This window comes from Microcaecilia unicolor, chromosome 4, assembly GCF_901765095.1.
Source record: "Microcaecilia unicolor chromosome 4, aMicUni1.1, whole genome shotgun sequence".
Taxonomy (NCBI): domain Eukaryota; kingdom Metazoa; phylum Chordata; class Amphibia; order Gymnophiona; family Siphonopidae; genus Microcaecilia; species Microcaecilia unicolor.
In genome coordinates this window covers 89,044,841-89,068,589 of record NC_044034.1, presented here as the reverse complement: position 1 = coordinate 89,068,589, position 23,749 = coordinate 89,044,841, and the positions used below count along the sequence as shown (strand labels likewise).

Below are 23,749 nucleotides of genomic sequence, written 5' to 3'. Positions count from 1 at the left end.
CCTTCTGCTTGGGCAGATCATAGTGAATTGTTCTAGGGAACACCTCTGCTTATGCTGGTGATAAAACTCAGTTTTCTCTACCTCCATAAGAACATAAGAATAGCAGTACTGGGTTCTTATTATGAAGCAAAGAGGCATCATATAGCAGTAATATTGGCTATTGAATCTCTTATAGCCCACACCTGTTCCAAATCTGTAGCACTTTTATGTGTAAATATTTTTATTGAATTATTCCCAAAAACATGCAAAATCCAGTGCAACTGGATACAAATAAAAGCCACAACATATTTCTGTAAATGAAACTCAGATAACAGTTGCCAGGACTGAAAACCAGAACAGTGTTATTCTCCCCTCCTCCCCCCCCCCCCCCCCCCCCGGGAGGTACAAAACTAATCAACGGAAAACGCCAATATTCTGAAAATTAAACATCCAAAGTGTTCAATATGGTGGAACGCACTCGAGCAGTAAGAGTGTCCATTGGGCCATAATACAACGCTTAGCTATCAATGAGGCTTTTCATAAGAAAAGATGTGAAACATGTGGTCCCCCAGTAATCGTAGCAACATTGTCCAGCAGGCTTACTTGAGGGATCGTTTGCCAATTGCAGTGATACAGCTGAATCAAATGCCTCCAAATTATCTGCCAAAAGCGGCAAATTGAAGTGCAATCCCAAAAATAGTGTTTATAAGAGGCATCAGGACTGCCACATTTAACACGGGGTCCATCTGTAGGACAGCCCATCTTCCGAGCTCTGGATGGATGAATGTACATTCTTAAAAGAAATTTATAATGGTATTCCTGTAACTGGATACTCTCCACCAATTGAGGGGCAGTCTGTAAACTGCATAAAAATATATTAATATTGGTTGTCCACAAACCAACTACTTGATGCAACAAGATGGAGGCCTCTGGGTTTCATCAAAGCAGCATAATGATGACATGAAATAGGTAGCACTTTTAAGCGTACTAATCATCTGCCTCTAAAGCTTCTGTGGCTTTCAATTTTATTATAGCAATTAATTAAAAAGAAAAACAGCAAACAGAGACCCCCAATGCTTAACCAACTGAGTAGCCAGGACCACAGCACTGAAAAAAAGTTCCTACTCCCGACGCCCACCAGTAATACAGTGACGTTTCGGTTCGAAGAACCTGCTTCCGTGGTAATTTTGGAGAAAATCGCTGTACTAATTGTGTCCCAAGCACAGGGCCTTGTTAGCCTACTGCATATAAACAATGTTGCCCAGTATCTCCTCTCCTTCTTCCCCCACACCCTTCCCCTCCATCCCACAGCATATTCCTGAGTCATCTTCTGCCCTCCTGCCCCCTCCCCCAGTGTCTCTCCTTCTTTCTCCGCCCCATGAACTAACATCTCTTCCTTTCTCTTTTTTCCTGCTGCCCTTCCTCCCATTATGTAATCTGTTATTGTTTAATTTATTTTTGTTACATTTGTACGCAGCGCTTTCCCACTCATAGCAGGTTCAATGCGGCTAACGTATTATATACAGGTACTTATTTGTACCTGGGGCAATGGAGGGTTAAGTGACTTGCCCAGAGTCAGAAGGAACTGCCTGTGCCTGCAGTGGGAATCGAGCCCAGTTCCCTAGGACCAAAGTCCACCACTAGGCCACTCTGATACAGAGTTGTTGATACATTTTGAAAAGAGACAAGAACAGTTGATATTTTGCCTGAATGACTGTGTAGTTGATGAGTTGTGATTAGTTAAAATGTCATAGTTTTGTAGTTAAATACTATAAAACCAGAAGAGCACTTTAGAACTAGAAGAGTTATGACTGTCGACAGGGTAATTCTCTCTCCCATTGTCCAGTGCTAGGGGAAAGATGGTTCTACAGCCAAAGATGGTTGTCTGGGATCTTGGTTTACGGTTGAAATACAGCTCTGACAATGGAGAAGCAGGTTACAGCAGTCATCCAACTGGAATTTTATTTTTTTAATCATTTATGCCAAATCAGGCAGTTGCGACTGTTTTGGAATCCAAATGATTTTGCAGACAGTTATAGCACTTGTACTGAGTAGGACTGATTATTGTGTCACATTGTTTTTAGGTATAACTAAGGGCCTATTGAGAGGAACTTCAGCTCATCTAAAGTACTGCCTATTGTACGGATTACATTAGCTATCTGTTGAATAGAGGATTAAGTTTAAGGTGTTGGCCTTAATTTTTAAGTTTTACTATCAGGTGGCTCCAGTCCGTTTGACAAATTTTGTTATTCTCTGTGTGCCTAAATGTGTTCTGCGATCATCCTTAACAATATTTGTTGGAAACGTCTTTAGTAATTGCCGTATAATTGGTCTTATTACCAAACAGGCAGTATTTGGCTGTGGTGGGATTCAATGCCTTTGCACATGTGTATGGAAACCGATCCTTTAACATTTTGTCACCATCATAAATGTAGATGTTTCAGCAGGACTATTTTGCTGTTAAGAAGGCTGTTTATGTATGATTCTGTTTGTTTTATTTTATATAATTGATTGCCTTTATATTTTTAGATGTTGGATAATTTTGTTTTGCTATGCCTTAAATTTTATAAACTGCCTAGTGGTTTGGTGATAGATGCAAGTCTACAACAAATGATTTAACCAGCGTGGACAGATGCATAATAAGCAAGGGAGAATGGTGCCCTCTCAGGGCTTACTGGCTAAGGAGAAAGAAAAGGAGATATACAGGCAATATGAGGATACCTACAGGAGCAGTGTTCTGGGCTTCTGTGTCAATTTCTTATTGTTAAATGTTTTCACTTCCTTCTCTGCAGTGCCAAGATAGTGGTTCATCTTCATTCTCCATCCCCAGGCAAGGAACCTGGTCCCTATCAGACCAGCAAATATTCGTACATCAAATTGTCCTTCAAAGAACATGGCCAAATTGAGGTAAAAGTATTTACAAATGAGTGATCGTGGCTGTTGTGTGCTTTCTTCATAGGTAAGGGGCCTGTGTTCTCAGAAAAATAGATCATGTTTGGATAGTATAGCAGTTGCTTTATGAAATAAGGAGCATTTCTATAACCGGGCACCTCCCAGTAGGCGCTTATTTTATAAAGGAAAGTAGGTGCCTACATTCCTTTACTAGCATAACCAGGTATTAACACACTCAACATATAAGCGCTACCACTTACGCCAGCCATAGAGCTAGTGTTTTAGCACCTAAGTGCAGCAGCTACCTGTTTAACTTATAGTATTCTGTAAGCTATGTGTGTTGGTCAGATCCCCGCCCATGCACCACCTCTGGGTACACCCCACTTGCAAATACATGCTGTGTAAGTTAAGCAGGTATTTGCAGACTAGCCCTTACATGGTATGCAGATATAGACGCACATATATGTTAGTATTCTAAAAATTAAGGATATCCACCAAAGTGGAGGAACACTGGAATCCCACAAGAAACCCAAGGCACAAAGACGGTGGGAAGTTGACAGTGACTTTCCAAGGATAAACCAATGATACTTCAAGGATTCAGAAAAGCACTGTTTATTGGTGGTTGAAGACTGAACACAGTACTGTGTTTCGGCAGACAATTCCACCTTCTGGAGTCTTAAAGCTTAGCCTGGAGTATAAAACCATCCAGTAGGTCAAAAGAGGCTGAAATGAATGTGGTCTTAAAGAACAGAGTATCACTGTGCTGTTCGTCAGCAACAAACAAGAGTGAACCATTCTTAAAATGTCCGTTCATTTCGACCTCTTTTGACCTAGTAGATGGGTTTATACTCCAGACTAAGTTTTAAGACTCCAGAAGAAGGCATTGTCTGCCGAAACGCAGTACTTTCAAGTCTTCAACCACCAATAAACATTGCTTTTCTGAATTCTTGAAGTATTGCTGGTTTGTCTTTGGAAAGCCATTGCAGTATTCTAAGCATTTACATGTACAGAGGGAAATGTTAGCATCTAATTTGTAGGATTGCCTCATAAATTTCATATTTTGCATAGATTATTGTGGGGATCCTTGCTGCCCTTTTGATAGAAGTTTCTCAGAATAGCAACAAATAAAATAGAGGTAACTTATGTGCTGCTATTTCAGCTGTATGAGTCGTCATGATTTCCTGGTGTCAGTACATATAGCACTATATATATATATAGAGGGAGTGGAAGAAGTACACTGGCATTACAAACGAACTAGGAAAAGACAAATAGCCCCAGAAGGTCGTAGATTACTCATCGGACATACTTACGCTTTGTAGAAGAAGTTAGTCGATATATTTAGCCTAACCATGTGTTATGGTTCAGAATGAACTGTAGGATTTGGAACATATTAGTGTCCCAGAGGTCAATCTAGCCTATTATGCAATGACTATACTCTGCATTAGTGTGAAGGGGTCAGGCTCGGTTCCTGAGGAGAGGCCTTGCTCTATAGACCCCATGCACAGCACAGAGGAACAGATCACACAGCGTCTTTAGAGCAGTGACACATGCAGGTTGACTGCTGAGCAAATTGGGTGAGGTTTTCTCCCTCCCTTCTTGACGGGAGGGCAGGGTGCATGGAAATAAAGAACAGAGGTAATCAGTGACAGCCCGCTAGAAGACAATCTTGGGACCCCTTGCATTCCCACAGCAGCTGCTTTTAGAAGGCTGACTGTACAGTTCCTCCATAGGCACAATGCAGGAGTAGTGAAGTGAGGTGGTGGGTTTGGTTAGGACATGAACTTCTGATTAGGAAGAAAAGGGCAAGGACAGTTATAAAGAATCCATATGGAAACTGACGATTATATTTCTAAACTAAAGAGAGAAACTGTGCTAAGAATGGAGACAGGTTACGCCCTGTGTTTCTATCTAGTTCTTCAGGCGTTTATCAGAAGAAATTACCCAGAGGAGATGGGAGCACACGTCTGTATCACAAACACTTCCATTTAATAGGGGTCCACAGGTATGTTATGAAATCCTTAAGAATGTGTTTGAAATGTTTGCTGCCTTTCAGTCTATATCCGATGTCTGCGTTCATGTGAAGCGTATACTGGTGTAGAAATGGGAACCCACGCCCTGCATTGCACTTTGGCCTTTTATCTATGTAAGAAAGTCTTGTGAAGGATCTTTCTTCTTTTTTTCCAGAGAATTTGGTCATCCCTCCTAGTCCTCAAGGGGCTGCCAAAGTGTGAGGTTTTCAGGATATCTCTAATGAGTATGTATGAAGGAGAGTTATGTGGCTACTACCTCCACTATATGCAGATCTCTGTCTTGTGTATTCATGGGGATATCCTGAAAACTGGATCCACTGACAGCCCTCAAGGACTGGGAGTGAAGACCAAGGCACTAACTAACGTTCGCTAGCAATGTATACTTGAGTATGTTAGGGGAACTATATATGGTTCATTTAGACCCTTTCCTTTTCCCAAATATTGTAGGGACAGTTTTCAAATTCCTTACCTAAATGCAGTGTCCACAGCTAGCAGACCTTTTAAAGGGAGTCCCTCATTTTCACGGGAAGTTACAGGTGTTTTTCCCCTTAGAAAATGGATTTTGGGTACAAAAGACCCATGTGCTTAGGGCTTGCTTTATGTGCTGGTGAAATTACAATTTACAGTAATGCACATAGGTTTGAAAATACAAAATCCCCATGTTATTTTCCTCTCTGACTATGCAGACCTTTGCAAATTTGTAGATGGCTTGAGGGAGGGCCCTTTTCAGACTCTCAATTTACCTGGATAAATTGTTTTGAAAATTACTCTCTTGACTTATTTATTGACACCAACAATAAATTTCAGAGAGAGAACAAATCTAGAGCCCTATCAAAAAGTATCCCAAGTTAAATAGTCCAAGAGAGCATTCTGTGATTATCAGCAACAGGCAAGAGAGGCACCACAGTCTCATAACATTCACAATTCTGTCCCAGCATTAAAGAAGCAGTGGCATTGACTTCTGTTTTGTGTGGCCACACAGTAGAGGAAATTTAGTTCATGGGTCACGAGACCATAAGAGAAGCCATGAAGAGTCAGACTAAGGCCCATTGAACCCAGCAATCCTGTCTGTCAGTGGCTGGTCTGGGTTTCCCAGGGATGAACAATGGCTATTCCAAGTCTACCTGACTAATTTTTATGGACTTTTCCAGTCCACTTTTGAATACCACTATGTTGGTTACCTTGACCACATCCTCTGGTAACAGATTCTACAGCTTATTTGCTTCCTAAAAAAATTTGACACAATTTGTTTTCAATGCTCATGGCGCATCCTCTTATTTTTCTGTTAAATAACATTCCCCATTTAACCATTTTATCCCAGTTGTATTTATATAAACTTCTATAAAATCTCCCCTCATTTATTTTTCTGTAGGTTGAAGAGTCCTAACTTGTTTAGTTGTTCTTTAAATCATTATCTCTGTTGTGGTAATTTGGTCTGTGGAATTCTGTGTTATTGAGTCTCTGTATACTGCTCCCCATAAAATAAAGGCCTCTTTAAGTCTGTCTGATAACTGTTTTGTCCCACTTTCTATAGTCTGCTGAATTACTAGTTAGACTTCTAGCAAATGTACTTTTATTCTCTCCTTAAAATATGTTGGAAATTTTACATTGGAAATGGAGCTTTACCCTCTGCGAGTAATTTGATAACTGTTTACCTGGATTAAGAGATCAAAAAGGTGCCTATCTGCAGCCTATTTTATAAAGACTTTTATAGGCTTCTATGTGTCTCATAAAATACTAGCACAAATCCTGCAGAAATCATGGGTAAAAACATTTATACCTACTCGATTGCAAGCAAATATGTGCATAAATCACAACACCAACCAAACTCTACCCCAGAGTACACCTACACTAACCAAAATTACATGGAGTAATTTTAGGTGACACATTATACGTACAAAAAATTACTTTATAAAATTATCTCCATATGGCACAGTATTTCAAAAGTGCATAAAAAAGTTATTTTGACAGTAATAATTTTAACCAATACAGGGCTGGTACAAATCATTCCTTTAGAAATTGTTTAAACAAGGCCTCTGTGGTTTCTCCCTGGACATCTGAGAGCGCGGGTTTGGAACCTGGCATGGAATCTGACTGTTTCATGCTGGTGTGAAAGTATATTAACAACATAGCGTAGGTCCAGTGAGCATGAGAGAATTTATTCCTTTCTTGATATTCCGGTAGCTGTGAGGAACTCGGGTATTACAGAACAGCAGTTGAAAATTTAAACTTAAGGGAGATTCCAAGATGGCTGCAGACACTGAAGTGCTGTGACGATGCTCTGTGAATTTCTATTCCTAAAAAAGTTTCCTTTGTTGCTGGATAAGATGCCTAAGACATGGGGAAGCTTAAGGAATCTCCCTGCTACCTCGACTCCGTTGGCCATGGGGCAATGATCCATGGAGCAGTTTGTCACAGTTCCCCAACCGCTTCCAGGCATTCCCACTGTGCAGCAGAGACTGCCACGCCACTGGGCAGCAACACGTCACTGAGCTTATTATCTCCACCCCTGCCACTGGCTCTTTGTGTTTCGATGGGGAGTCGGGTACAGGAGAAGCCTGACATGGCAGCCCCGATCCTGCGGGAGAGCTACAGTCGAGTGGCTGAGCGAAGTGAAGCGGTATTGAAGTCGGAACCACAGGGATCGGGAGAGACTGTTAATCCTCCTGAATCAGGAGTTGGAATCTCTCAACAGTTTTAATGGTAGTGTTTGCTGTATGGACTTTTGAAACGCAGCAAATTCATAACGCCTCATAACTTACTATTTGTTTTTTACTTCTCTTTTAATTCTGGTGTTCTTTTCTAATGTTTAAAATTTAGACGGTAAACCGCTTTGATGTCTTCGATGAAAATGATATAGTAAACTCCCCTACCACCCCCCCCCCCCCCCAAGCCCCCAAAATGTAGTAATTGAGCAAGAAATCTGAAAGGCTGCATGTAATTACTGTATTGTAGGCTAAGAAGCTGTATTACTCCTAGAAAGCGGCCATGTCTTTTGCATCCAGTGTTAGTGGGCTTACTAACTTCCTTCCTCCTCTCTGGCTTTTTCTCTTTACAGGCAGGAAGAATAAAAGCTGTGGGGATTGTGGGCATCGAGAGGAAACTGGAAGAAAAAAGAAAAGAGACTGACAAACATATTTCTGAGGTAAGTTGGGGTCATCTTTCAAGGGCAGCTGTCTGCTGGGGCTTTGCCAAAAACATTATTTAATGTACTGATTTGTGCTACATGTGTAGCTTGAATTGGCTTGTAACAAGGTTGCTTTTTCAGAAACTAGAGCATGAACTCTAACCCTTTGCCTGGTCCTCCCATCTGACTTTTTTTAGTTTTACATACCCTGGATTTCATGTAAGGTACTTAGTAGAGTAAGGTGTTCTAACCAAGGGGGCCATACAATAATTCACGGTGAATGACTATGTAGAATAAAAGAAAGCAGGTCAAGTTTGAACAAAGTGTAATGGTTGAGAGAGTCTAAGTGGGAGAAGGAGCGTTTTGAACATCAAGAGGGTGTTCCAGGGGAGAGTTTAAGAGACCAATGGTTAGAGGAAAGTAGAGATTAAGAGAAAGGGAGACAGAAAAACGCAAATATGTTTGTGGTGGTGTGGCAGCTGATGGAGAGGGGGACGCCTGTAGTGAGAGAGTCCTGAATGGGGAGACTGGATACAGATTCTTGACCTTTAAAGCAGGACTGCATCTCAGCTGTGGCCTACTCTTATCAGTTCAGGATCTGCCACTTTCCCTCCCTATTTCAAAACACTGGTAAAAGAGTGAACTAGTATGAGAAAGGAAGTGCAGCACAACCTGCTAAAACACTCCAGAATAATGGAATGTGCAAGCCAGCTGTGGGAAACCCTACATACCCAGCACACAGGGCTGCAGCCGACCACGGCATCGACTTAGGTTGTCTGCTTGTCTTTTTGTATGGATGTTTTCGGTGTCTTGCAATATAAAACGTCAGGGTGTTTGGAAGGGGGTCTCTCACAGCTCTGATAATGTTGCCTCATCTGTGTTTTACTGTGCACAGTGACCACAATAGTAAGCTGAATGGTGCCTGTTTCTTGCTTTACCCAACTGCAGCTGATCAGTTCCTCACCTTCCCTCTTCTGCCTTAAAATATGCTGGCCTGCAGAGGTGACTACATAATGACATAAGATAAGCCATTGTGATTCAGGCCAAAGTTAATCAAGCCCAGCATTCTGACCAGTCTGGATCCCAATTATATGGCAGATATGATCAAGCAGAGCAGTTTTTTATAGTTAATTTCCAGGGATGTGTAATGGTCTTCCCACGTCTACTTGATAAAAATGTTATGGACTTTTCCTCCAGGAACATGTCCAAACCTCTCTTTAAATGCTGCTATTTTAGTTGCCTTGACCACATCTTCCAGTGACTGATTTCGTAGCTTAATCTAGAACTTGTTTTTAGTTTGCTGATTGTTAGTGTTATATAGTGACCTCTCATCCTAGTGTTGGTTGAAAGGCGAAACCCACCATTTCCTTGCTGTATTGTTCGGAATGAGTTTGTGTTATCCCCTCCTACAGCAGATGGAGGTAGCGAAAACTAATCTTTTACAGTGAATTTACCAATATAATCTGCTGGTGCTCAGTGGAAAGTTCCAGTATTTTTCTCTGTAGGTCATTCGGGCTGGTGCTCCAGGTCCCTGGCCTAACTCCCCACTCTGTAAGTCAAGGCTGCATAGCGAGGTTGAGCCGAACATCCACTCCCAGGTTCCCCGTTCTTGGACTAGACCTGGTAGAGCGTGGAGCATGGTCCACCCCCCCCCCCCCCCCCCCCAGTCATGCTTTTTATCATCTACTGGATGAGGTGGTGGCTCTGCCCTTAAGGGCCCTGCATACCCTGTTTGGGAGTTTTTCCATGGGCTCTCCTGCAGCTCCCAGGCAAAACAATTTTTATTTATGTTATTTTATTTATTTGATTATTTATATACTGTTTTTCTGTGGTACAATCAAATCAGTTTACAGATTGCACTCAGGCACTTTCTCTGTCCGTACTGAGTTTACAATCTAAGTTTTGTACCTGAGAGATTGATGAGCTTGTTGTTAGCAGAGAGGGAGTCCCCTGATGGGGCTCTCCAGAGGAGCCAGGGCTTTGGATAGCCTGTATACCTTTGCCCTTGAGGAAATATTTTTTTCACTCAGCTCTGGAGCTCGTTGCCGGAGGATATGGTAACAGTGGTTAATGTATCTGGGTTTAAAAAAGGTTTGGTCAAGTTCCTGGAGGAAAAGTCCATAGCCTGTTATTGAGATGGACATGGGGTAAGCCACTTCTTGCCCTGGGATTGGTAGCATGAAATGGCGATACTAATTGTGTTTCTGCCAGGTACTTGTGACTTGGATTGGCCACTGCTCTGGGCTAGATGGACCATTGGTCCGACCCAGTATGGCTGGTCTTATGTTCTTTTCTATATCTTTTCTGAGATGAGTCAACCAGGATGAATTTATTAATTTTTAGGTTTAATTACTCAAGGCAAGTTACAGATAGATTTTAAGTCCACTTGGACATGGAAATAACTTAGCACCTAAGTTGTTCTTGAGGCAATGGAGGGTGAATTGACTTGCCCAAGATCACGAGCAGCAGTGAGAGAAGCAGGATTCAAATTTTCCTAGTCCTCAACCCACTGCTTTAACTACTAGGCTGCTCTTCCACTACATACAGTACTCAATGCCTCGTAGACCTATACAGAGACATAATGGTATTCTCACTTTTGTTCTCTATCCCTTACCTTCAGTTTTCCTTTTTGCCAACTATGGTACACTGGACCAAAAAGTTCAGTATTGTAGTAAATTTTCAGCCAGCACAGTCAGTCATACTAGCTTTGATGATTGTGCTTAACTTAATACATATGTAGGTGGTGGAGATGAAAACGGTAACGGAATTCAAACATGCATGGGATATGCATAAAGGAATCCTGTGCAGCAGGAATGGATCCTCAGAAGCTTAGCTGAAATTGGGTGGCGGAGCAGGTGGGGGGAAGAGGGGTTGGTGGTTGGGAGGCTAGGATAGGGGGAGGGCAGACTTATACGGTCTGTACCAGAGCCGGTGATGGGAGACGGGACTGGTGGTTGGGAGGCGGGAAATACTGCTGGGCAGACTTATACGGTCTGTGCCCTGAAAAGACAGGTACAAATTCAAGATTCGAGTTTATCTTGGGCAGACTAGATGGACCATGCAGGTCTTTTTCTGCCGTCATCTACTATGTAACACCACTGTCTCTATAGATAGCCATGATAAGTATTCGTATAGGTCAGCGACAACAAAATTATTGCCACTAAATGGATAATTTTTAACATTCCTTCCGCCCCTCCCCTCCCCTACCCTAGCCTGGCTGTTTGGTAATTTAAACAACCCAATATGATCCATATAATTTCTGAAAATCTATGGATAGGGGTGTAATGTGCTCAGCACCAACCAACAAATTTACAACTCTTGCTGAATATGGGCTGGAATGACTCCTGGATCTTTCCTTAGGGGAGTGAGTCTTAACTGGGAACCTAGAATTTTATATCTGGAGTTGGAATTATTTTCCTGTATGTGCATTGCTTTGCAGTTATCTACATTTTGTTCCATCTTCCATTTAGACATGCCTTCTAGTCTCAAAAGATCAGTTTTGCAGTTCCTCATATCCTCTACTGTTTTAACAACCTAGAATAATTTACGCTGCTGGCCTCACCCTCCTCTGGCTATATGCTGCCATTGTCCTTTCTTACTCTTGGGGAGGGACTCCCTTCCCATCTGTATGCTGCCATTGTCCTTTCTTGCTCTTGGGGGCCGCCCTCCCCAGCTGTATGCTGCCATTGTCCTTTCTTGCTCTTGGGAGGACACCCCTTCCCAGCTGTATGCTGCCGTTGTCCTTTCTTGCTCTTGGGGAGGGTCTCCCTCCCCAGCTGTATGTTGCCATTGTCCTTTCTTGCTCTTGGGGGAGGGCTCCCCCTCGGTTGTACACTACTGTTGTCCTTTCTTGCTCTTGGCCCCTCCTCTGGGTGTATGCCTACATTGTCCTCTCTTGCTTGTGCTCCCCTCCCTCCCCCCCACCCCAGTTGTACACAACTGATATCCTCCCTTTTGTCCCAACAGTGGCAAAAAAATCTTAGGAAAGGTTCAAGTCCCATTTTACATATTGACTTGCTGCTGTTATATGTTCAAAGATAGCCATAATTTGTTCAGGAAATTGAGCAGTTCAAATCAACCTCTGTTCTCTTTTTTTTTTTTTTTATAGCGTATTTGCTTTTCTTTGCACATAGCAGCACTGTAACCCTAGACTACTGTTTCTCATTAAAGCTTAAGAGCAGTGGTAATTGGATGGACTCCATGTAGTATTGTCTGATCTTTTTTTTTAATATCCTTTAAAAGAGTAAAAGAAGTTTCTTTGTGTATGTGTGTGTTCAAAGGCAAATGGGAAATGTTGGTTGCATCCTGGCTTTTTTCCTTTGCCTTCACTGGGAATGCTGTTGATGTGTAATTTAGGATTTGGTGCCTAGCTCCAGGAGAGAGTTTCCTGCATCTGCTGGATGTTGTTGATAAGAATCCAGAGGGTTAAGCTTTTGTTGGTCTGCGGAAGTTCCTGTTAGGTGTGTGCACATTGCCCTTTGTATGCAAGCTTGCCCAGAGCGAGCTCATTGTGAACAGAAGCACACACAACGTGCGTTTTAGGGAGATCTGATTTTTCTTCAGATGATGTATCATTTTCATCTCTGTATCCCAGAAAAAGGCCATGGTGCTCAATCCAGTTGTGGCCTAATGCATGAGCTGAGAAGTTTCTAAGAGGGACCCCCTCAGCAGAGTTTTCTCCTAAACCTTTAGTGTTTTATGCAGAGGCTAGGCGAAAAATTAGAATCATGGTTCACTAGCCAGTACCCCTTCCCAAATCTAGGGAGAAGTCTTAGATCAGGATCATGACTTAATTATTGCATGATCCTACAATAATCTTGCTGAAATCCAATATAAATAAATAAAAAAATCATGTCAAGGTTATTTCACATTCTGCCTGGATTTTGGTGTATTGTAGTATTTGATCCCTTATGCCTTTACCCATGGGAGAATGCCTACATTTAGGGTTAGGTTTTGTTTAATGACCTGTGACTGTCTCAAGTCTTTGTGATGATTGCGTCAATCAGTTTTCAAAGGATAAACCCATATAACTTAAAGATTTACAAGGGTCAGTCTGGCTGTTTGAAAGTTCACCCCCCTCTCCCCTCCCTGCTGCAGTTTTAACTGTATAACCAAAAAAAAAAAAAAAAAAGGGCATTTCAGTGGACAACTTCAGATGTATAATTGAATTTTCAAATGGCTGGTTTCCCATGCTGACATAATTTAATTTCAGGATTTATCAACAGTATACAGGTTACAAAACAGTTACAATTATAGTACAAAATCATATTCAACAACACAGAAAAGCAAAATATAATGTGAAAGCCAATAAAACACAATTTGAAATACATAAACAAAAACAGTTACTGTACAGAAAATTGCAGCCACTAAGACAACACATCCAGTGCCTCTGCCTTCATCCAGTGCCTCTGCCTTAACTGGAGCATCAAAAAAATAGAAAAAAAAAGTAAGTTTTCAGTTGACAGCAAAAATACAAATAGTTTCCTCATTTTTTTTCAGCTCATGAAGCAAAGTATTCCAAATTCCTGATACAAATACCAGAAAAACATTTACATTGAATGCTGACTGAATGAAAAACTTAGGGCCTGACTGGAGCCCAACAGAGTATCTGCTTGATTAGCCTCATCCTAGGATATTCTGGATCTGTGCCCTGAAAAAAACATGAAAAACTAAGTATGCCAACTCTAAATTTCATCTTCAGCCAGTAGGCAGCTGATGAAGGGCCATTAAAATTAAAAATTCTCAACAGTCATCTAGGTTAAGAAGGCACAAAGGAGCCAAGTTGTAGCCTATTTCTTAGAGACATAAGTGACTGTGTCTTTATAAAAGTACCAGAACAGATGTTGCTGATTATCACACCTACCATGAAGCTGTGTACACACTCAAGTTTCTGAACAGGGATAAGTGTGAACTTTAACTCTACTCACAACTTGCTCCAGAACATGCCTACACCTGGATCACGTAAAAGTATGTACATTCAGGTCATAGCATATACTATTACCTAGGGGGGAAACTTTATAAGCTGCATTTAATATTCATTTCCTGTCATATGTGCAAAAATGGCTTTATAAAGTGACCCAACAAACGAGTCGTAAAAAGTTGTAAGTACATAAGTATTGCCATACTGGGACAGACTGAAGTTCCATCAAGCCCAGCATCCTGTTTCCAACAGTAGCCAATTCAGGTCACAAGTAAATGGCAAGATTTCAAAAAAATACAATACATTTTATGTTGCTTATCCTAGAAATAAGCATTGGATTTCCCCCAAGTCCATTTTAATAATGGTCTATGGACTTTTTCTACACTAAACACTTCTGTCACCTCCATTGTGTTGGTTTCATGTACCTACATAACGTTTTTAAGCTGATTGTCAAAGTGAAACTCCTTTGGTGGTTTCTCTTTGAAAACTGGCCATAAATAACTGGCTGCTAGGTGGTTTAGGAGGTCATTTACTAACAGCATGCATTTACCACCCATTTTATAAAATACGTCCTATGGAAAATGTGTGTTAATGGGGTCAGTGCACACACTGTTAGCAAATTCTCTCTTAGTGAAAATTATTCCCTGTGTGGATGGAATTTCAACTGTGTCTTGGGAGCTGACTGTAGATCAAGTTGGAAAATTCTCTTCATATTGTGTTCGCACTGTGAGGGTGGGACAGAAAAAAACAAAAGGGGCCATGCTGAAGGTAAAGAGCAGTCAGAGCTCACGGATGTAAACAAAGCACAAGCATTGTACGTCTCTCTTGATTTTTGTCTGTCAGTAGAAACACTATTTCCAGAAGATAAAAGAACCCTTTTTGTTACCTCTTCAGCAACCAGAGGGATAAGAATTTCATCTAAGTCCGCCTGAAATGGAATTAAGTATGATCATCTGGAAACAGTGGTCTGTATGCCCTGTCTTCTAAGTTGGTTCTTCTCAACCTGGTCCTCAGTGCAACCCCAGCCAATCTAGTTTTCGGGATATCCAGAGTGATTACGCATGAGAGAGAGAGTTGTATGCATTACTTCCTTGGTATGCAAATCTATCTTATGCATATTCATTGTGGATATCCTGAAAACCTGACTGGCTAGATATGACCTGAGGACTACTACTACTACTACTTATCATTTCTATAGTGCTACTAGATGTATGTAGCGCTGTACACTTGATCATGAAGAAACAGTCCCTGCTCGACAGAGCTTACAGTCTAATTAGGACAGACAAACAGGACAAACAAGAGATAAGGGAATATTAAGGTGAGGATGATAAAATAAGGGTTCTGAGCAAGTGAATAAGGGTTAGGAGTTAAAAGCAGCATCAAAAAGGTGGAGGACTGGGTTGAGAAGCAGTGTCCCAAGTCACTTAATTTCCCTGTATTCTTGGGTGTGGGATAACCCTGGAATCATCTTGTACAACTCTGTGCACAATGATAGTGTTATAAAAAGATATTAAATATTTTTATTATAGCATGAACAACATCCGCTTATACAAAAACTCAGTGTGGTAGCAGTGCCTCTGGGGTGACTTAAAACCTTTGAAATGTGTTGTGCTTTCCTTTTTCATACATCATGTACTGTCGAGATAACAATACAAACCTTTTCTCGTGTTAGAGCTTTCAATATTTTCATAGTTGCCATTACTTGTGAAACGTTTTTTCTCCTCTTTTCTAACATGAGCTCTTTGAATCTGTGTTTTACCACAGCAGACTCTCCCTGCATTTAAATCCATAGTATCAATCTGGCTAGACTCAACAAAATATTTGACAGCTGAACCCAAAACACACCCTCTGTATTTGTACTCCAAATAAAGTATTTGCCAGGCACTTGTGACCTTCCCAGCACCAGCACAGTAGTGATGACTAGAAAGTGTCCCAGGGAAAACCTTCTCCACCTCTTGCCATTGATGCAGCTGCTTCCTTCCATGTAGTAGCTATACCTTTTGTTATGGGAGTCCAGCCTAGTCTGTTGTCAGTATGTTTACACTGTAGGAGCCTTTGTATTTTATGAAAGCAACAATTTCCAGGGTATATTTCTGAATCTTCCACAAGAGGAATGTCTAAAGTGTATTTCCATATAGTCGGTTTATTCATAGTGTACCAATTTTCTTTTTTTTTCTCCTAGGCTTTTGAAGACCTTAGTAACCTGATGGACAAGGTATGATTTTATCATTTACCCTCTGTTATTCCCATGGTAATGGACAAGGAGCTGAGAGTTCTAGCTGTTTGCTTTTGCATTTTTTGACAGGCTAAAGAAATGGTTGAGTTGTCCAAATCCATTGCTAATAAAATCAAAGAAAAACAAGGAGATATAACAGAAGACGAGGTAATTGAAAGTTTGGTTTTTAAAGATTAACAAAACGGCCTTGTTAAAATAAACTTTCCGGGGAGATTTTATAGTCGATGATAATGATCATAGTATGGGTAGTTTATCTTGGGGTGGGGGTGTGGGGTTAAATGTAAAACAGTTTGACATTTAGTCATCGGTTTCTGATTTTTTTTGTATGTTTTGATATACATTGTATGTTTGTTTACTGACTGTTCTTTGGTGTGTCGTCGATAAAATAGTTGAAACATAATTGAGTTGCTGGGGTGCGCTGGCAGATTTGGCATACATTGGATGCTAGGAAGCCCATTTTATTTCTGTGGGCTTCCTTGGCATTTGGCATGCGCTGGTCTTCGGCATGTGTTGGGTCCATTGGCATACCTTGGTGGAAGGACTCCTAAGTAATTGATATGTATGTAATAATTTTGTTTTATTTTATTTTTATAAATTATACTCTTAATGCAGGCATCCACTGACATGTGACTGCATCAGGTTTGTGTTTACCCAATAAATCATCTGTATGCCATACTGGTGTATCATAAAAAATAAAAAACCTTCCAGTCATTTCTTGTGAAGATCAGTAAAGATTGAGCCAGTGCTTCCATTTTTGAAGAACGCATTTTCAACCTGAAAGTAGTTCTGGTGCATTTGTACTAGCAAAGGAGAAGTTGGGTATACTATATTAGAGAGCTGCATGGGAGCGGGGATAGCAGGATTACCATGGGAATGCCATGAGGATTCCCTCCATGTCTGTGGGGATCCCGTGGTGATGGACCTAGATCCTGCAGGATCCTTGCGGAAGTGCATTCCTTCCCCCGAGCGCAGGGTGCCCTCCCAGCACATACCTCGAGGTACCCTGATGTCTAGTGGCTTCTTTAGGGCAGAAAATATCCCTACTCTTTTCCTGCCTGCTGCGGCGGCGGTGATCCTCTCCTCTCTGCTCTTTTAAAATGGCTGCCGAGACTTCCAGCGGCGGCCTCACAAGAATTTCATGGAAGGTGAATCCTAAGGGTTCTTGAACAATTAGGTATAAACTGTGTTGTTTCTGACTTTTACTTGTTTTGGAATTTGGACTGCTTTGGGTACTGTGCTGATCTATACATCTGCTGTCTTAGCAGAGTACGGAAGAAAATGATTTATGTTACTTTTACTAGTGTTTTTACTACTTATAGAATCTGGCTTTCTTGTGGGGGGGGGGGGGTTCAAGGTGACTGTGGCATGACAAGAGCTTGGTGGGCCGGGAGCGGGAATGGAGGCGATTACTTGCGGCAGGGACGGGTTAGATTCCAGCGGGGGTGGGCGGGGATGTCTGTCCCTGTGCAACTCTCTATACCGTATGTGTTATGCAGTTGTGCGCTCTTTAGTTGTACTTTGAACATCTGTGTACCTCAACTCATGAGAGAGGGAGAGAAAGATGTATAAAGTGATGTGACATCTAAAATTATGTACCTTTGTGAATTCTTCCTTCTCAAGCTGGGCAGTATTTTTAATAGGTTTTTTTTTTTCTCATTGTACTAGACTATTAGATTCAAATCATACTTGCTAAGCATGGGCATAGCTAACCCTGTCACCAGAGAAACCTATGGCTCAGGAACCCATTACCACATGCAGCTGGCAAAGCAACTCGTTGGAATACTGCAGTCACCCCTGGAGGTAAAGCCTCAGCTCTGCTCTGTGTTAATCCTCAGTTTGAGGACTTGCAATGATGTCAGAAAAGATAACGTAGAGAAGGATATTACATTACATCATTTCTCTTGTATTCTGCTAATCATATAGTTCAAAGTGGATCACAAAAGAGAACTGGGTCAGTAATTGCAATCAATCAACAGCTGCAATATTAATATCTTGACAACTTGTTTAAAAGGTAAAATGCCACCCCACATTCCGATGTGTACTTGAATTAAGGGACAGCAGCACCACTGGGTAAAATAGGAGGAAAAACTTTGGTGGTTTATTTATTCACCTTGATATTCCCCCTTATTCCTTACATTAAGCCTTAGGGAGTTATAGTGGATCACAAGATAAACAGCTATGCAGCGCCCTTACTATATATCACTTTCACAAGCAGCAGCATTATATAAACACTTTTTTTTTTAAATCACACATTTGCCTGTTTATAAAACTTCAAATACTGACTCTCGTGGGCCAATGCACACAAAGCCTACCGTGCTAGGAATGTCCAATTTTGACTGGTTCTATCCAGTTTAGCATGCTTGTTATTTAGTGAGTATTTCACAAAGGGATTCTGCGTCCATCTTACCGATCGCAGTAGCAGGCAACAATAATCTGTGCAAATGTATTGCAACAAGCTGATTAGTATTAAAATGCTGCACGTCCTATCTTATACCTATGGACCACGTGGCACTTGGTGCATGCTGTCTGTTAGAGCACACTAAGCTTTAATAAAAGGGCTCCTTTATTTCTAATGCTTCCTAAAGGCCTTGCAGTCTTATGAGCAGAATGGAACAGGTAAACAGCTATTGTAAGGGCAACAAAACTTTTTTGTAAGGAAAGTAAATAAAAGTAAGAGGAAAAGAAGGCCGCTTTGCTTTTCAAAAGTAACTGAAAAGGTAAGGAAAAAGAGGTTAGATGTTATAAACTACAAGAGAGTATGGGAATAGTCAGTGCTATTTCCCATGTTTTGTATTATTTTTACTAGGGGTGAGCAACAATTTTAAAATGTTAATCGTGCTTAATAACGGCATGCAGTTTGGGCATTTCTGTCGCCCTTTCTTACTGGCTGTCTCCTATTGAACAGTCATCTCTCTTTCCCTCCTACCACTTCCCTAGCTTTCACTCAGTTTTTCTCATGCCCCCTTCACCCAGTTTCTCTTACACTCCCCCTCCGCAGCCTTCACCCAGATTCTCTCATGCCTGCAGATTTTTTTTTTTTTTTTTATTTACTCAGATCTTCTCCCTGTGAGACTTCCCCAACTTCCTGCTGGGTGTGGCTCTAGTATCTGCAGAACTCCGTGCAGGGGAAGAAGAGGCAGCGAGGAAGAAAAAAGCCCGAGCCCTGCTGTTGATGTAAACACAGGGGGAAAGGGACGGTTCTGCATTAAAAAAAAAATAATAATAATCGTACAGCATTAAAATGCTGTTACACGTTAAAATATTAATGCATTAATTGCCTGCCCCTATTTTTAACATGAAACAAGAAAAATACTGAAATTTTGGGATTTTCTCCTAATATAAATTGTGTGCGCAATTTATGACATAGCATCTAAAAAAAAAAAGAGAGAAAATGTGGATAAACATGAGAAACAAAGCAAAATGAAAATTATGGTCTGTGTACCCCTAGTATATAGGGAGCTTATTCAGTGCACGAGTAAGCTGTGGAATTTACCAGAACGTGTGATCAAGGCAGTGGCAGAGTTTAGACAGATTCCTGGAGGAAAAGTTTATAAACCATTCTTTAGGTAGTTTTGGGAAAGCATCTGTTTATCTCCTAGTATGAGCAGCAATGAATAGATCTAATCTTAGGGATTATGCTGGGTGTTTACAGCCCGGTTTGGCCACTGTTTAAAACAAGATGCTAGACTCGAACCTTTTGATCTGAGCCATTCTTACATTCTCATCACCTTGCTGTCCTTGAGAACTCTGAAAGTTTGATTTTTTAATGACCACATCATATGAAGGAATTGAATAGGATCCAAGAAGGGAATGTGGAATATATTGCAAAATGTTTAGATTGTATTAGTATATTTTTAGGGTTTTTATTTTCATTATGAATGTTTTATTTTATGAGTCATGATTATGATGACTGACCTATGTAAAATGTCATTAATACAAATCTTTAAAAAAAAAAAGTTGCCTAGATTTTTTTTCACATTTTACAAAAGGAAAAAATAATTTTTACAGGATGATTTGCTGTTCAGCCCTCCAAACCTCACATTTAAATATCACTATTTGTCCATTCCTTAGCTAGTTCATTTTAAAACGTGTAATATTTCTTCCCTTAGCGAACAAAATGTTAAAAATAAATTGTAGATAAGTGCAGCAGCTGTGAACTTGTGGTTCTTTCATAGATCCCTCATTTCACAGCTGTATTCCCATTGCTGTAAAAGTCTGTGTCCAGCTTTGCTTTCACATTTTCCTTTGAAACGTAAAAAAAAAAAAAAAAGATCAAAGGCATATGACTGGTCTGTAACTCGGGCAAAAGTCTTAATGTTTTCCCCTTGAGTTTCTGGAAACCTTTCCATCAGCAGACCATGCTTCTACTTTGTTTTAGTATTGTGGCACACACTTGTCTTGTTAACTTGCTTGAATGGATCCAGATGAGCTGTGTTAAGTACTAATAAATTCTTTGATATTCATATAGGAGCGAGGGGGAATAATGTCTCTGACAGAGGTATACTGTCTAGTGAATCGAGCTCGAGGACTGGAGGTAAATGGTCGACTTTTTGCTCTTTAGAAAATAAACCTTTAGTTTGGACAGAATACAGTGATATGTAAGAACCCTCTCCCCCCACTGCCCCGGATTTCACCTCTTATTACATATATGTCACACTGTATGGTTTGCAGTCTTTAAACAAAATGTAATGTTACACAAAGTGGGGCATTTTCGATGTGACGTCTAAGTCTGACTTAAAACATCCAGATTCCGAATAGTAAATATAGTGATTTTTACGAAACAGCAAAATGTCTATCTTTCCTCAGCGTCCCTCCGGACCAACCCAGAAAGTGACTGATGGGTTGTGCGTTCCTTCCAGGAGGTGGAGACTGAGGGCCAGGTGCACAAAGCTTACCGTGCTATTAACCTTTGCTTTAGACTGGTTCTAGCCAGTCTAAATCAAACGTTTAGGTAGCTAGTAATTTACAAAGGGGTTTTCCGTGGCTCTAACGTCTGCCGTTAGCAGCCACAGAGAACCCCATGCAAATGTATTACAGTGAGCTCATTCATAGTCTAATGTGGATTCCAGGGGTTACACAGTTCCAGAGCAGCCCTAATTTATCAAGCAAATTTTACGGCTGCCTTGGAGCTGTTGGAGAGGAGAAAAGCACAAGCAGGAAGCTATAAAGGCTGCCTGCTTGTGCTTCATACCTGTCACCTCCTGCCCCCCCCCCCCCCCCGTATTGTTTTCCCCCTGGTGGTCCAATGGACAACAACACCCCCTTCATCTTTGTTTTCTTTATTTCCCTGGTGGTCAAGTGGACCCTTACCCCACAATCTTTTTTTAAACTTTCCCTGTTGGACCATGAACCCCTTCCCCTATTCAGGCACACAACCCTCCCTCCTGCACCTGATTCACACCCCCGCCCCTCCCTGTACTTTTACAACAAGGTGGAGGCAAGAGGGCAGGAGCAATGGCTCCTGCCTCGGGCCTGCCCGGAGCAAAATGGCAACAACCATTCTGGAATGCACTGGGCAAGGCTAAAATACCATATAAGGGAAAACAAACTCCTTATATGGTGTTTAGCCCTGCCCAGTGCATCCCATAATGCACTGGGCAGGGCCTGGGCACCGCCATTTTGTTCCGTGTGGGATCAGGGAGGTCCAGTGCATCAGAGCTGTCAACTGGATTTGACAATTCAAAGTTGCAAACAGCAAGGATGTACAAAGGGGGATCTGTGCAGCTCATTTGCATGCGATCCCCTTTGTGCATTGCTGGCTGTTAGTGATTTGCTAAATTTTAACGAGGCAGCAGTATTGTTATGGCTGCCTTCGTGGATCAGGGCCTGAGAACTCTGACTCTCGTGACTAGAAGAAGATTCAGTGTTCTCAGTTTCCAGCAGGTGGTGAACCCTTTAGTCTCTTCTGTTTTTTCTCTCTTATTTTTGTCTGTCTTCTGTAAACACCAGATTTTTTTTTTTTAGTCAAATTTTTGGATTTTGACACTTCTTTTGTGCACCAACATTCCTGTTAGAATTGAGAGGCTGAGACCTGTGGGGGTTCTGTGTGAGACTCAGGGAAATCACTCTTGGGTGGCCAGGTCCCTCCCCCCTCAACTTCTTCCCCCCCCTCCCCCCCCCCCCCCCCCCCCCCCCGGTGATTATTCTTGGTGCAGGCACGAGTTTGTTTTGCCTGTAAAATGCTACACTATCTTTGACCCCTTCATGGGAAGGGAGTTCAGAGATTTGGGAGAGACAGCCTCTTTCTCGTTGAAAAAAAAAAGTGTGAACGAGCAAAGCAGCTCTGCTTCAGGTTTCTCTGCAGTTTTTCACAGTATTGACTGTTTGTCTTTGGTTACCTTTGTGTGGTTAGCGGATATCTCCTTTCGAGAGGGTTCCTGTTAAAAAAAAAATGGCCGTGCACCATGGCAGAAAAACTGCTGTATTGTTTGTCAGTGATGGGAGCTCACAGCGGCAGGAGTTTGTACATTTTGTACTGCTAGAGAAGTACCACTGGCCTCAGTCTGCTTCTACATCGGCCTCCATGGTCTTCTCAGCTGGAAGTGGGAGCTTCTCAGTCTCAAGCTCCCATTTCTGTGGGAAACGCTGCCATTTTGGATCAGCAGTCCGTCTCGGTGGAGCAGTCTGTTTCTGTTCAGGGGCAGTTTTCAGAGTCTTCATTGCTTCCCGCTGCTGAGCAGGGAGGGGTTCCTGAAGGGGGATTCCCTACTGAATTTGTCCTACAAATGTATAGGGCTTTTCTCATGCACAAATCAGGCCCTTCTTCCACAGCTCCCTCTGATTTGTCAGCAAAGCCTTTATCTTCACTTAAGTGGCCTAGGGTCTCCTGGAATTTGGAAAAAGAGAATGCTTTGGATACAGATGCAGAAATGCCCTACCTCGAAGAAGATGTTTGCATGGCGGATACAGAACATTCTGAGGACATTGGTCCAGGAGATCCGGGTGAAGATCTGATCCTCTCTGGAGAAGATCCTTCAGTGTTGAGAATTTTCCATAAAGATTTCTTTTGGTTTCTTCTGCCTTGCATTTTGATGAGGAGTCCATGGCCATGGAGGGGCGTAAGGTTGATCTTCTGGTCAAAGGCATTAGAAAAGCTGGCAAGACGTTTCCTATACATCAGGACATCAGGGATATCATGCAGGCACAGTGGGATGTGCCAGATGCTCCTTTTCGGCTCTCCAGATCCATGGTTCGTCTCTTCCCAGTTCCCGATCAAGATAAATCTCTCCTCAGGCCTCCGGTTGTTGATGTGGTCGTCTCCGCGGTTACCAAGAAAACTACAGTCCCTATGTAGCTCTGAAAGATGTCCAGGATCGGCATATGGAAACTGTGTTAAAGAATAGTTTTGATGTTTCTGCTTTGGCGGTAGAAGCAGCCATCTGTGGATCTTTAGTGGCCAGGGCTTGTTTTTGCTGGTGCGAGAGAGTTTTTAGATAGGACCAGATGATTTCTCCTTAATAGATGAGGAGGTGGCTAAGGTAGAGATGGGCTCTGCTTTCTTAGTGGATACCTTATATGATTTGCTGAGGGCTTCCTCAAAGTCTGTGGCATTGTTTAGCTGCATG

At 41.7% G+C, this 23,749-nt stretch overlaps 1 protein-coding gene across 1 annotated transcript in view; it reads left to right on the top strand.

The window, feature by feature from the left end:
- Positions 1-23,749, top strand: part of VPS36 (vacuolar protein sorting 36 homolog) — a 77,873-nt gene that overhangs the window by 26,504 nt on the left and 27,620 nt on the right. Inside the window, exons 4-10 of the mRNA XM_030200435.1 lie at positions 2,772-2,886; positions 4,784-4,873; positions 7,960-8,046; positions 16,131-16,163; positions 16,254-16,331; positions 17,850-17,984; positions 20,653-20,718. Of these exons, the coding sequence (XP_030056295.1) occupies positions 2,772-2,886; positions 4,784-4,873; positions 7,960-8,046; positions 16,131-16,163; positions 16,254-16,331; positions 17,850-17,984; positions 20,653-20,718 (604 nt within the window). The remainder of the gene's footprint in view (positions 1-2,771; positions 2,887-4,783; positions 4,874-7,959; positions 8,047-16,130; positions 16,164-16,253; positions 16,332-17,849; positions 17,985-20,652; positions 20,719-23,749) is intronic.